Source organism: Labrus mixtus, chromosome 7, assembly GCF_963584025.1.
Source record: "Labrus mixtus chromosome 7, fLabMix1.1, whole genome shotgun sequence".
Lineage (NCBI taxonomy): Eukaryota > Metazoa > Chordata > Actinopteri > Labriformes > Labridae > Labrus > Labrus mixtus.
In genome coordinates, this window is record NC_083618.1 from 8,870,964 (window position 1) to 8,884,762 (window position 13,799).

Genomic DNA, 13,799 nt, shown 5'->3' on the forward strand with positions numbered 1-13,799 from the left:
TGGATATTTTTTCCATGCAAAATAATTGTATATTTCCTCCAAACACATCAACATCTGTCCATGCATATAAAGAGCCAAATGTCTTCATCCATCTACAGATTTAGTGACTAGATACTGTTGCTAAAGACTGCCCTCGTCTGGTAAAGGTTTGCAACAGCAAGCTCTGCTCTTCTCATTGAATCAGGTATCATCTGTAAACATAAACTCTATCAGAAACACTCACAGTTACTGAGACAGGTCATACAGAAAATGAGTTTATTTGCAATACAGCAGGATTTTGTTTGTTGTCTTACATCACATACAGAAGTCTCCTTGCGTTCAGCACGGAAACACGGTCCTCCTTTTTTTTTTTTTTTTTAAACCTTGTGTAACTACAACGGTACAGAATGACTCATCAGAAGTATTTCTTATTTGTGTTGTTTTTCTTCACACGGTTGATCATTGTTTCACAGACACAGTCTACATCTTCAAATAAAAATAAAGAAATCTACCACCAACTATGAATCAAGTATACTGGCCCAACAAAAGGACAAAACCTTTGCCTAACCATAATGAACAGTGGTTCAAACCCAGCCTCTTGAGGGCGTAAAGGAATCCATCTGTAAATCATTCTTTAAAGAGCAATAAATCGGACTCATAATCATAAAACCGATCGCCCATTCAGATTTTTTTTTGTTCATTACATTAAAGTCATCACTAAATATAATAAGGCCACAAACCAGAAACACCAAACTCATGATTAAACACACAATATATACTGATTATAAACAATGTGTTTATAACTTCGAGGAGTGTGATTACTGTAAAGTGTACTGTAACAGTTTATCAGTATTAGTACTCATGTATGGCACAAAGAAATGGTTGTACTGACAGGAGTGCGTGGATTCTGCTGGTATCAGTGGTGACTCAGGGATTTAGAAGTGAGATGTGCGTGTGCTGATATTTGAACCTGCTTTCTTTTACATAATTATGTTGACACACCATTGAAATAAAGATCAAATGAACAATATTCACATTCAGTGACACAGTTTCCAGCTACAGAATCATCCACAAGCAGAAAGTCGGAAGACAAAAACACGACAAGTGAGAGCAGCATGATTGAGGATGTGCAGGATATGTGTGCTGAGAATATCTATAGATCTGTTTGAATATTTAAACCATAAAGATGACTATGTTGTGTTTGTATTGACTAATAATTCAGAAATTGGTTGCTAGGGTTAGATTTTGCATCAGAAAATGACAAGGGCATTAAAATAAAATCTACAACCAGCATCAACATCAATGCATGGGCGGATAATAAGCAACAATGTCAGCTAGATCTAGCAGGATGCATGCAGTGCAGTAGTTGATACTGAGCAGGATGTCCAAAAAAGTGGACACACCGATTGTGAAAATCAGTGCCGATACTGATGTTTAAAATAACAATTCGGCCAATTGCCGATTCAAATGTTTTTTCATGACTTCCTTTGGTGTAAGGCTGCCACACTGCCGACATTTTCTCTCATGTTTGACCATGAAAGCAGATCAGAGTTTGTCCACCAGGTAACTTCTTCTGCCAAATATAAAACCTCTTCTCTGAAACAGCAGTAACATATACTAGCTTGCCAGAATTACAATGATACGACACAACAGATGAACATTGCCTAATGACGTCGGTTCATGCCACATTATTTACCAACCAGCCAATGTTTGTCAACGGGGCCCATATCAGGCGATATGCATCGGTGCATCACTTACAAATAGAAATCCAAAGATTTTCAAAGAAAGGCCGCAAGTAGAAGATTTGATGTGAGGGAAATTCCAGTCCTGTTACAGAGTTGTTAATGATTCATCGAGACTAGTTTAGTTGCACAAACACACAGTACGCAAACACTCTCACACATATGTACACAGTTTATCTGAGTATCCAAGTGCCTCAGTATCACGTACAAAAAAAAAGGACGAGAAAACCTGTGAGTTGACGAGAATCCGCCAGCTGCGATTGTTCTCGAACATAGCTCTGTTAGCCCGAAAGAAAGGAAAAATACAAACAAACAAACAGAAAGTGCAACTGACACAGAAATGTTCTTTACATGGACGACTGACACGTGAAAAACAAACATCAACGACAGGTCTTACTTGACTCACTGCTGACTCTGTGGAGTCAAATAAGACTTGGTACAGCACATAGAGACTAACATACAGTACATTTAATCTAAGGACAAGAGGTGGACACTGGAAAAGCAAGTGTCTGCTGTGATTGCTTACAGCTAATGTGCATTTCATTTTGTTCGTGTGAGTAGTTAAATATGAAGTAGATATGTTTACAATAAGCAGAAGATTATTAGGAACCTCAGCTGACTGAAAATAAAAGCCCCCCCCCATCCAGAATCTTACATTTCCTCCATCAATCAAAACCCTTGTACCAAACTCCCTTCCCATTTCCCAAAATCAAACAAAACCTTGGACATGTTGTGGCTGCTTGTTCCAGTTTTCCTTCTCATTTCTTGTTCTTTAGTTGATTGGCCAGCCAATCCAACCCCTCATAGAGGCCGTCGCCACTGGTGGCACAGGTGGCCTGGATGTACCAGTTACGATGGCGAAGGGAGTGTAAGCCCAACTTGTCCGTGATCTCTGCAGCGTTCATGGCATTGGGCAAGTCCTGTCGGTGAGGAGAGAGGTCAGTAATCAGAGCAGAAAATTGGGGTCCTTCATTCAAAACAGAAATCCTGGTTCCATGTTCTGTGGTAGGATGTTGCTTCTCCTGACACATTGGATAGTAAGAACAGAAAGTGCAATCTACAGACTCACAGCTGGGTGGCACTAAATCCTGCACACTGCTTCTTTCAAAGGAACCCTGCATTATTAGACATGTTGACCTTGTAGGATAAACGTTTGTATCTTTTATATATGTTGTAAAAAATAAAGCTGCTACTTTGATTCAATTTCAGAAATAATAAAAAACGTCTTTTTAATTTTAAATTCACTAGTGGGCTGCTGTTTACATGGCAATTATTGACATGCTATTGAATGTAACACTGGGTTGTAAAGAACCTGGTTTGTTTAAACAACACAATCTAGAGGTCAATTTGGTGAAGCTGAATTACAATACATCTATAGATATTATTCACCATGCAGTGTGAACACAATTAGAAATAAATTACTTGCTGGATATGAAGAGAAATTGTTAAATGATATCTTGTTAAAACCAAAATAAAGACATATATATCCAAATCAAGCGCAATTATGTTAATGAACCTTTTATCAAACTAAACTTAACATGAAGTGAGCGTTGTTAGGCTGCTCAGTTGAGAACAGGAATCCTTCCTCGAGCTAATAAAGTCGGCAGGTTTAAAAACCTCCTAGAGGAACTTAGACTGTGAACTATGAGCATTAGGAGAAGTCGAGAATCTCTTTTTTTCTTTTGTATTGTCCCTTTTATGATGAGTCCAGAACACCTTTGATAAATAAAATGTACGCTTAAAATCCTGAAACATTTTTGAGCACTGATGTTTTTGGACTCTACATCTGGAAGAATCATCAGGATGTTTGTTTAGTTAGGATTATAATTGTTCTGTGTCTACTTTTTGGTTTCTGGTCTCTTTGTGTTAATAATGGTGTAATAAGGGGTTCATTTCTGACTTGTAGTTTCTGTCATTCCCCACTCTCTCTCTCCCTGATTTCAGATTCTGCTGTCTCTCTAAGAAATGCTAAAAAGCCCCAAAAATAAATCTTTAAAAGAAAAAATTTTTAGTAGGTATTTAAATCACAAAAGAGCGGGGTCAACCAATAAGAAGTTACTGTTGTCATTGAATTTAAGTCACAAATAATTACAGAGCTTCTTTGAGTGTTATTTCTTCTCAAAGATACCAGAAGTTGGTGCAGCTGGGTGATCCTTAATGACAACCCTCCAATGCATTCAGTCATTTGTACTATATGTATATGCAGAACAGTTATGGTTTCTTGCCTGTTTATTTGCAAACACAAGAAGGACTGCATCTCTCAATTCGTCCTCAGCCAGCATCCTCATCAGCTCCTCTCGTGCTTCGTTCACGCGCTCTCTGTCATTACTGTCCACCACGAAAATTAGACCTAAAACAGAAAAAAAAGAAAGAAAAGTTGATCATATATGAAGCAGAAGAGGAAAGGGTTAATGTCTTGTTCTGGTGCTATCCTCTGATTTGCTCGGCTCACCCTGTGTGTTTTGAAAGTAGTGTCTCCATAGTGGGCGGATCTTGTCCTGCCCACCCACGTCCCACACGGTGAAGCTGATGTTCTTATACTCCACTGTCTCCACGTTAAACCCTTTAAGAACGACATCATGTTACGTGTAAAGCAGACATAGAGAAGAGTGCATGACTTTAGAAGACATTTCAGTTTGACTGTGCCCATACATACCAATTGTTGGAATTGTGGTGACAATTTCCCCCAGTTTGAGCTTGTAGAGAATTGTGGTTTTTCCTGCGGCATCGAGCCCGACCATCAAAATCCTCATCTCCTTCTTTCCTATGAGGCTCTTCAGCAAATTCCCAAAAATGTTCCCCATGATTCAGATGACGTTCTTAATCTTCAGTCTGCGGCTCTAATCTTTATACTATTTCTGGAAAGTTTGATTAGTCCGGCTGGGATATATTATGAAGGAAGTCTGAGAGGAGGAAAAAAAACAACCATTTAGTCGTGCTTTTAAGTGCATGCTATGATGTCATGTGATCATTTAATCAGAGATGCTGGTCTGATTAGAGGACTAAATCACAAGTACCATCACAATGCAGCATTAAGTTGATATAATTATATCACAAAGTTGGAACAATATGATTTTAATTCAATTCAGGTGACTGCAATGTATATGCGACAGTATCCTATCCATATAAACTATTTAAAACAAACGGAAAGGTAACAGTGACTAACCCTAAGCCATGTGACCTGCCATTAGAGTTACAGAATATCTGATGTTGAAGATAATGATATGGATCAGTTCTTCCCCTTTGGATCAGTGATATCAGATCATTGATCAACATCGAATGATAGAGCATTACAACCACTATCATTTCATTTTTACAACCGAATAAAGAAAGTATGAGTATTACACTAAACAGATTGTAAGGCATTCACTGAAATAAAATATAGCAAATCCTGCAGCTCCCCATTAAAACACACACACACACACACACACACACACACACACACACACACACACACACCTCTTAGCCAGAAATTCTCACTTCTGAATGCATATTGCAAGGACAGGTGCAAAGTATGCTAATCGTCCTCAGTCATCCTGACATAGGACGAAGGAGATGCATGTTGTTGCCATGACTTCAGGCTGCAGCACAATCTGTTCAGACCCCTTTTGCTGTTTTTTCCCCCCTCTTCTTCAAATGTTAGCCTGCAACAACAAAGCCAAGCCCTGAGAGCAAATGCAAAATGTCCTACATTACCAGATTGAGCACGACTTGGGCGTTAAAGCCCATCACAAAGCCACCTGGACCAAATCAGGACACATTTCAGCTGTTTCTCAGATGTGGGTTCTGGATGTACACACATATAATGAACATGCATCTAAAGATTGTAAGTCAAAAAAACTTTTGCAAACACAGCTGCTAGGAGAGAGTCTCAGTTAATGGACATTCTGAGAACAAAAGCAATGTCTTATCTAAGCGTTTGAAATGATCTAAGCTCAGTGGGACATTTACTTGATTACATATTACTGGCATGGCATTCACTCTTCACTATTTAGTTTTATTATCTTTATTAACTTTATGGTCTCGACTTTCTGTGTGCTTATGCGCTAACAAGAAAATATATAGAATACAAGCTGATATGTTTTTCCCCCCATATTATTTCCTCTAAAAGCACAAATGCATCTTTGGACAAGGTGGTATGTTGGAGGATATGTGCTCCTTCTAATGCCATAGTCAATGCAAATACTCAGAATTACATAAATGTATGTCTGTTCGGTCATTTCGATGTGGAAAAGGTAAATGTTTGTTTAATTTGTAGAATATTCTTTATCATGAAGCTGTTGACACCAGTGGATGTTTCAGAGTATTAACAGACTCAGTAAAGTTACTTCTAAGATACATTTCCTACTCTAAAGCGTCAGTAGATGTGAGGCTGTCCATGGTGCTGAATAAGTAGTAAACCCCTCTCCAAGAGGGATTTAACCAGAAGCAGGCCACGATGGTAACGTGATAATGTAATTCAGCCCCGAGTGACTCAGGTTACGTTAGCCGTGAAGGATACGGTAGGTAACGTTTCAGCCATTATTATCCGTGAACATCGGCCCGGTACATCCTTCCAATCAGGTTAACATTTCATTCTCAATTTAAACATGTTTTCGTGTGTTCTCCACTCTCCTGTCAGTCTAGTTAAGCTTTAATCGCGGAATCGATGAGACCGATCCAGCCCATTCATCCATCCTTCTCATCACCTCACCGGACACCCTGCTGTCAGAGAGCCGCCGTCCACTGCTCTAACCCAGCCAACATCCGGTCAACGCCACAAAACCAACTCAACCCCTATTATTTACTCAGCTGCTCAAACCTACATGTCTATTGTCGTTGTAATTGATGGTGGTGTCAGTGTCCTCACTTACCTTCGCCGTGGTGTCCTCCTCAACCTAACGTGGTCACGGTACTTTCCAGTGGACAACGCAGCAAACGAGATCTCGCGAGAGTAGTAAAACCAACAAGGAGCTTGGTGCAAATAAGAAAAAACGTTTAAACAATCAGATTTGTAGCATAGACTGCATACATTTACAAATGTATTTACAGTCTATGATTTGTAGCCTAAATGTCTGTGATAAACATGGGCTACTTCTATCAGATTTCATGATTTTTGTTCATTCAATTCCAGATTTACCTTTATAAGACTTGGAAAAACTACTTGTTGTCTACTGGCCTTTTATAATGAGAAACTGATGTACTCACTCATAGGATAACAACAGATAAATCATTAACATGCCAATGTTCCCAAATTCTTGAAAATTATATAATTAAGCTACTTGTTGTAATATTTAATTTTGTTCTTCCTTAATACAAACCAATATCAGTTAATAATAAAACTAATTTTATTTTATCACTGGAAACATTAAACAAAAGTAATGTAGTGGATGATGCTATATTTTATCATTTGTTTGTCACAGTGTTTTTATTGTATTTTGGGTGCAATATTGAATGAATTGACACTGAAATAATGCATGGATAAGAGACTGAATGAAATAGAAAATAAAATAACTACAAGACAGCAACAGAAGGAAAAAAAACAGTTTAAAAAAGTATGCCTTTTTAATCATGTCTTGCACAAATGAACGATGAGTGAATGCTTATTAATCTACAGATCTTCAGGATTACATCAAGAGGTGTTTTTACAAATAGTTGGGAATGTCAAATTGCGGGAATGGTTCACACTACATTCGGATTACAAATTGTTCAGAATGGTGCATTAAGTTCCTGTTGAATGTGTGAACCTTTCAGACATTTCTCTAAAAAGGTTTGTGGTATTGCATAATACTTTTGCAATAATTTCATTGGACAAAAACAAGGGGAACCGCTTGGTTTCTAAATTGAAGTAAAGTTTGAGATAATGTGCTATTGCCACAGAAAATAATTTCCTGTGTAAATATTATTTCATAAAATGTGATGGTTCAACATGGCAATTGAGACACATGTTAAAAACACATAAATTAGTCAGTTGTGTTTTTTCTGTACTGCATTTGACAGTGTTTTATTACAAAGAGTCTGTATTGTCTGTTATTGCTGAAATGTTGATTTGATCACATATTTATAATGTTAAACCCATTGTAACGGACAAGGATCCTCGTGCATCAACAACACACTGCTTGAGCCTGCAAGCTGGTGCATTTATCATCACGCATCCTCCTGTCTCAATAGCTTCATCTAACAAAGCTCAATGACTTAACTGAGCATGTGGCATGGACAGCACAAACAGTGCCAGTAAACTTCTATGATATCCTGCTGGCAAACAAAGGACTTCAGACAGTTGGTGGTTGGATTTTTTTGTCATGTAGTGGTTCATTGTTGCAAATAAAGCAGAAGGGGAAGTATGAGTAATATGGGGATGACTAGATCACAGTTTTCAAGATTAAATAAAAAACTGAGTCTGAAAGGCTGAACTGCAAGTACTAGGGATTAATAGCCACACTCTAGGACTTTGACAAGAAACACTTTGGATTTGAAATTTTAGAGGGTTAAAGAAGCAGAGTTATAATGTCGTGTGATGACATATCAATGACCCTGATAACACGTCACAGAGGATCTGTGATGGTGCTCATATGTTCCGCTGCAAGCAAAAATAGGGAAATAAAGTGAGTCATAGGTGAAGAAGCATGTCAAGTCACATTTATTCATAAAGCACATTTAAAAACAGCAACAGCCGACCAAAGCGCTGTACAATGCATTAAAGAAACAATTAACATGGGGTCACAACATGCACAAAAAAACACAAAATAAAATGTCACAGTATTTTTTGCAATTCTGAGATCATTTTCAGATCTTACCAAAAAAAAAATATGTAAAAGAATAGTCAGTGGTTTGTTGTTGAATTTACAATTGATTTGTCTCTGTTTGTATAAAAACATCACTGTATTGTTCTACACTTGAATGGCTATTTATGCAGGTTTTCATTTTAGTTCTGAGTTGGACTCCAAACAAGTATCCTACACTACACATGCCGGCTACCTCTGGGGAAATAGATTTGACATGTGCCGAGGGAGGCATACAAAATAAATTATGAAATTCTGAGAAATGTGGTCACAGATAAACACAGGACAAATTATTTTAATAGTAACAAGCTTAATAATTTAAGGTACCAATAAGATTTATTGAAGGTTGAAATTCCAATCTGATGGTAGTGGTGATGGTCACAACCTTATCATACCAACAAACATACAATTAATCTCATCATAATAATTATGCGAAATTATTTTAATAATTATTAATATTTACCTACTTTAACAGATAAATTATTTCTATACTTTCAGGTTAAAAATAGCTTCTACAAAGTTGTCAGGCCTGTACTAGTGGTGGTTTAGTGAGGGGAATAACATCGACGTGGCGTGTAAGCTGCACGTTTGAACAGGAGACTTCCGACGACTGTGAGGGTCTCGAGCTCCAGCACAGAGAAGCAGCTGCTGCTCAGCGACGCCCCCTAGCGTCTCCACTCGACGCAGCTTCCGCTTCTCTCCCGCGGAACAGAAGCCCGATGGGATCATGGGATGCTGGGGGAATGTTTGAGGCGGGATCTTCAGGGAGACCCAGGTGTTGGGGCAACGTCCACGAGCCGCTAGTCCTTATCGCTCCAGTATTATAACACATCAGCATTACGCGGCGCTGACTCATCTCTCTCTCTCTCTCTCTCTCTCCCTCTCTTCTTCCTCCCTGCCTCTCTCTCGACTGCAGTCGTGTGCAGAAGAAGCCCACTCGGAAGTTGTTGAATGGCAGATCTTTTCCAGTAGTTCACAATGAAGGCCAGCGTTTTCCTGCTCCTGCTCGCGACTCTCACCTGTGGGCTCGCGCGGGCAGAAGACAATACGGCTGAAGAGCTGCAGGTTGAGACCCTGGTGAGTGACACATGTACACAGCTGGTACACAGCCACACTGCAGTAATACAGCAGCTCTATAACACAGTAACCTACGCTATAAAAGTGCTTCAGCGTTAACAGTGAACTCTTCTGACCCAAGGTGAGACCCGAAACTTGCTCTGTGCTTTCCGGAATGGGAGACACGCTGAAGATCCACTACACGGTAAGCAAGAAGAGCATTTCCACATGTCGGCTCCATTTGTTCAGTATAATGTGTAGCCTGTTGTGAGTTCATTTGTCCAGCTGTGTGGCGGATACAGCTGTTGTGTATGTGGCACCGTGTCCGTGTGAACACCGCTTTGCATTCCCCATGATGAGACTCATGCTGTCAGACTCGGGGCTCTTGTAGTGATCACTGGTCAGATTGTGGTTTAGAGTGCGCCATTGTGGTACATTTGGCGTTGTCTCGTTGAGAGTGACAAGATCGCCTCTGATTTTTTTTTACTTTGGAGTGATGGGGCGGTGCAACACGTCAGCAATACAAGCTCAGTCTGCCAGTGGATCAGAGCTGAAACCACTTCAACCAGTGATTCCCAAAGTGGGGCTCACAAGAGATGTGACAGGGAGGAGGGGGGGTTTAGCTTTAAAAAAATGTTTACCGTTCTTCTTTGCTAAGAAAAGAATGAAAAAAAAAAAATATGTCAATGTAAACTTAAGGTTGGAAGTGAATCTACTCTACCGAAGACCATAACTCTGTACAACAGCTCACCTCATGCGAGCAGAGAACTGTCATCATGATAATATCTGTCTCTCCATACTGTCATCTATTCTGCACATGTTAAATTTACAAATTATCCCTGCACTCATGTTCACTTCATCTGTCTGTCTACTCGCCTTTATATTGTATAGTTTCTGCTTATAATATGTCTACACTCATGCACTTTAACTTATGTCAATACTGTCCATTTACTACTCTGTTTTTGCACATTTACATTTAATCTTCCATATTTAATCTTCCTATTTAAGACTAGTAATGCTCAGTTAAATCCTGGTTGTATATATTCACATTCTTAGTTTTGATATCTTTTAGTACTTATTTACTTTGTATTTAATATTATATTATGTTTAGATTGCTATCATTGTGTTTTTTACTCATATTGTGTGTTTGAACAATCTGCTGCTGTAACGCCACAATTTCCCAGTTTGGGATCAATAAAGTAATTCTATTGTATTCTATTCTAGTCGTCACAAATTAGGAAGTTTCATGTAACAGTACTTTTAAACGATTCAATGTCTTTATGAAATGTCTATCTAATTTTGATGTTGGTGTGTATGCTAAAGGGTGGGGGAGGCTTTTAAATATTTTCATCTGTCAAAGAAGGCCCAGCAGACAGTTAGTGATCACTTACTTAAATCAATATGAGTAGACTACTACTGGCGGTTTTCACAGCCCACACTCGTTGATTTCATTTTTATTATCAAGATATGAATGAATCCTCATTTTGACACATTAGAGTCACACAGCTTAGTATAATTATTATAATGTTTACCTAAAAAATAAATGACCCCTGACCCCTGTTTGCCTAAACCAAACAGAGACAATCGGAGCGAATGACATTTACTTCTTTTTCGAAAATGTCTTAGTTAGACATACAAGAAATATCTAAGTATTATATTTGTATGGATTTTTCTTTGCAGGATTAAAATCTCATCCCAAACGCTTGTGTAATATTCGAAGATGAGCAAGGACAGATGTCATTTTCTGGGAGGAAATTCACAATCACTCATAATGCTTGTGTAGCTTGAAACATGCTGTGTAAATGTCCTGCCATGGATAGAGGGATTCGTGCATGCATTTCTTACATATTTATTAACTGATGAACCCCTCCAGTTCATAATACGATAAAGTAATAAGGGAAAGGGAGACTTTACTTGAGCACTATTTCTTACATTACAAACAAAAGATTTATAAACAAATCCAAGGCCGAAATCGTAATATTAAGCATTTAGCAAATGCAAAAAAATTCTCAAAGAGGAAAGCATTTTTAAAAAAAATTCTGTCAAATTTCTGTTGGTATTTTTTTTTCATGGAACCCTGTCATGCCTCACATTGTATGTTTCTCTGTTCAGGGTAAACTTATGGATGGAAAGGTGATCGATTCATCGCTCTCCATGGACCCTCTTGTTGTCGAGCTTGGAAAAAGAACAGTCATTGCAGGTAGATAAACAGTAAATCCGTTTGTGGAGCTTACACGCTGAGACTTTGTTGTGCTAACATGTGAGAGATATTTACAGCCTGTTGTGTGCCAGCTTGCTTTGCTGATTGACTCTCTGTTTGGTCCTCTCATAAGGTCTAGAACAAAGCTTGGTCGGCGTGTGTGAAGGGTAAGTAAAAAAGTGAAAGAGCTAAACATAAGATTAACATTTCATACAATCATGAATGAATGATATTCTGAGATTGATTCTGAGAAATGCTTCCTCGTTATTTATTTTTTATATCTTTTTATTTCAATCAGGCAAAAAATCAAAGCCACTATTCCATCTCACCTTGCGTATGGGAAAAAAGGTTACCCTCCTACGATTCCAGGTACCACAATCAAAAACACCGGAAGCAGAATTGCCTGCAAGAGACAAGATTTTATTATCTAAAGCTTCTTTTTTTTTTTTTAAGATTTATTTTTGGGCATTTTGTGCTTTTATTAGAGAGATAGGACAGTGGATAGGTTGAGAAATCAGGGAGAAAGAGAGTGGGGAATGACATACAGGAAAGGAGCCACAGGTCGGATTTGATCCTGGGCCGCCCGCTTGGAGGAACAGCTTCCATACATGGGGCGCGCGCTCTAACCACTGCGCCACCAGCGCCCCTTATCTAAAGCTTTTTGATCGTGTCCAATTAAGTTTGAGCTGCTGGTAGTGTTGTTGGAAGTCTGGCTTATTGAACAAGTCTTCTGGATATCTGATATCAGTTCTCTGGATATCTGCTGTGTAAACCAGAGCCCAGTAATATCTGTCGACCCAGAGGCTTAAACCTATCAGGTGATAGGCTCTAACATTGCAAAACTAAGCAGGGATGATCAAATTTAGTAGCGCTTGTAACCACAAGGCTGGTGTTGTTCTGCAGTTTATTTTATTGACAAAGCCACTGTAAAGACTAAAATCAAAATGTTAGTCTGTTTTTCTACTGATTATTAAAAGCTTTAAAGGAGTAGGCCTTCAAACTATAGCCTCGGTGTTAAAAAGAGTTAAACAGCACTAAAGAATATAACCTTTATTTATAGACCTGAAATAACCTTGATCTATTAAAAAAAGAACAAGTTAAAAAGTCCTTTACAAGGCAGCGATATAGAACAGTATTACAGCAATACAGGGTTGATTAGTAGTTTCTGTTAAGTAGAATATCTTCTGTTTTTCTATAAATACATGAAAGTTATTAACAAGTAAATGGAAAACATGATCAACATCTGTTGTGGTGAAACACTGACTTTGAACTTGTTCCAGGTGATGCTGTTCTTGAGTTCGAGGTGGAGGTGGTTTCTGTGATGCAGCAGACGCCGTGGCAGAAAATGGTCAACGATGTGTTCCCCCTCGTGTGTTTGGCCTTGGTGCCCACTCTGCTCGGACTGGTGGGAATTTACCTGTACAAAAAGGCCAATGCAGAGAAGCCAGGCAAAAAGAAGGCAAAGGATAAGAAGATCAAGAAAAAATAAGGACAAATGACAGAACTATTTAAATAAATTTTATAATTGTATTGTGTGTACTCCATGTTTATTTAATATTATTCCATAACTGTAATATGTGTTTCAACACCTGGATACCTGGAGGATATTTTATATCTAATTATCTGCATTAGAAAACAACTGTCCCAACTTCAAGGGGATTCAACTAAATAAAATATGTCTCCCTCTTAGCAAGAGATACTCAGAATGTAAGTGCAGAAAGGAGCTTTAAAGCTCTCTTCTTATTGATTTTTCTTTAATATAGCATATGTTTATGTATTTGCATCTCCATGCTGTGTTTATCCATTTGTATATCAATCTTCAGAGCCCTTAACTGCACTGAAGCAAGATAACACAAAGGCAATCAGATGATCTCCTTAATTGCACTCAACAGAGTATTTTTAAGCTGATGCCACTAGTGCTGAATCTGGACCTACCAGGGATCCACAGTGCATGTCTTTAAGGCTCCAGAGCCTAAGTTAAGAGTAAGATATAGATGTATTTTATAAACAAAAAATCGTGGAATAAACTTGTCCTGTTTTCAAAAGTCTCAACATTTATTT

General features: G+C 38.4%; 2 protein-coding genes across 3 annotated transcripts; one reads left to right on the plus strand and one right to left on the minus strand.

Moving 5' to 3' along the window:
• Positions 1 to 241: 241 nt before the first annotated feature.
• Positions 242 to 6,653, minus strand: LOC132977752 (ADP-ribosylation factor 3). Of its 2 annotated transcripts, XM_061042567.1 has the most exons (6): positions 5,177 to 5,347; positions 4,888 to 4,956; positions 4,378 to 4,624; positions 4,174 to 4,284; positions 3,947 to 4,071; positions 242 to 2,641 (listed from the first exon to the last, which is right to left on the minus strand). In XM_061042567.1, exons 3-6 carry the CDS (start codon positions 4,523 to 4,525, stop codon positions 2,480 to 2,482), a joined length of 546 nt encoding a protein of 181 aa, XP_060898550.1. In that variant the 5' UTR covers positions 4,526 to 4,624; positions 4,888 to 4,956; positions 5,177 to 5,347; the 3' UTR covers positions 242 to 2,479. The 2 variants fall into 2 exon arrangements, with proteins under 2 accessions (XP_060898550.1, XP_060898549.1); XM_061042566.1 differs by lacking the exons at positions 4,888 to 4,956; positions 5,177 to 5,347 and adding an exon at positions 6,575 to 6,653.
• Positions 6,654 to 9,143: 2,490 nt separating this feature from the next.
• fkbp11 (FKBP prolyl isomerase 11) lies at positions 9,144 to 13,786 on the plus strand. Its single transcript, XM_061042573.1, has 7 exons — positions 9,144 to 9,259; positions 9,399 to 9,559; positions 9,681 to 9,743; positions 11,651 to 11,738; positions 11,872 to 11,905; positions 12,037 to 12,107; positions 13,019 to 13,786. Exons 2-7 carry the CDS (start codon positions 9,461 to 9,463, stop codon positions 13,225 to 13,227), a joined length of 564 nt encoding a protein of 187 aa, XP_060898556.1. The 5' UTR covers positions 9,144 to 9,259; positions 9,399 to 9,460; the 3' UTR covers positions 13,228 to 13,786.
• Positions 13,787 to 13,799: the final 13 nt, after the last annotated feature.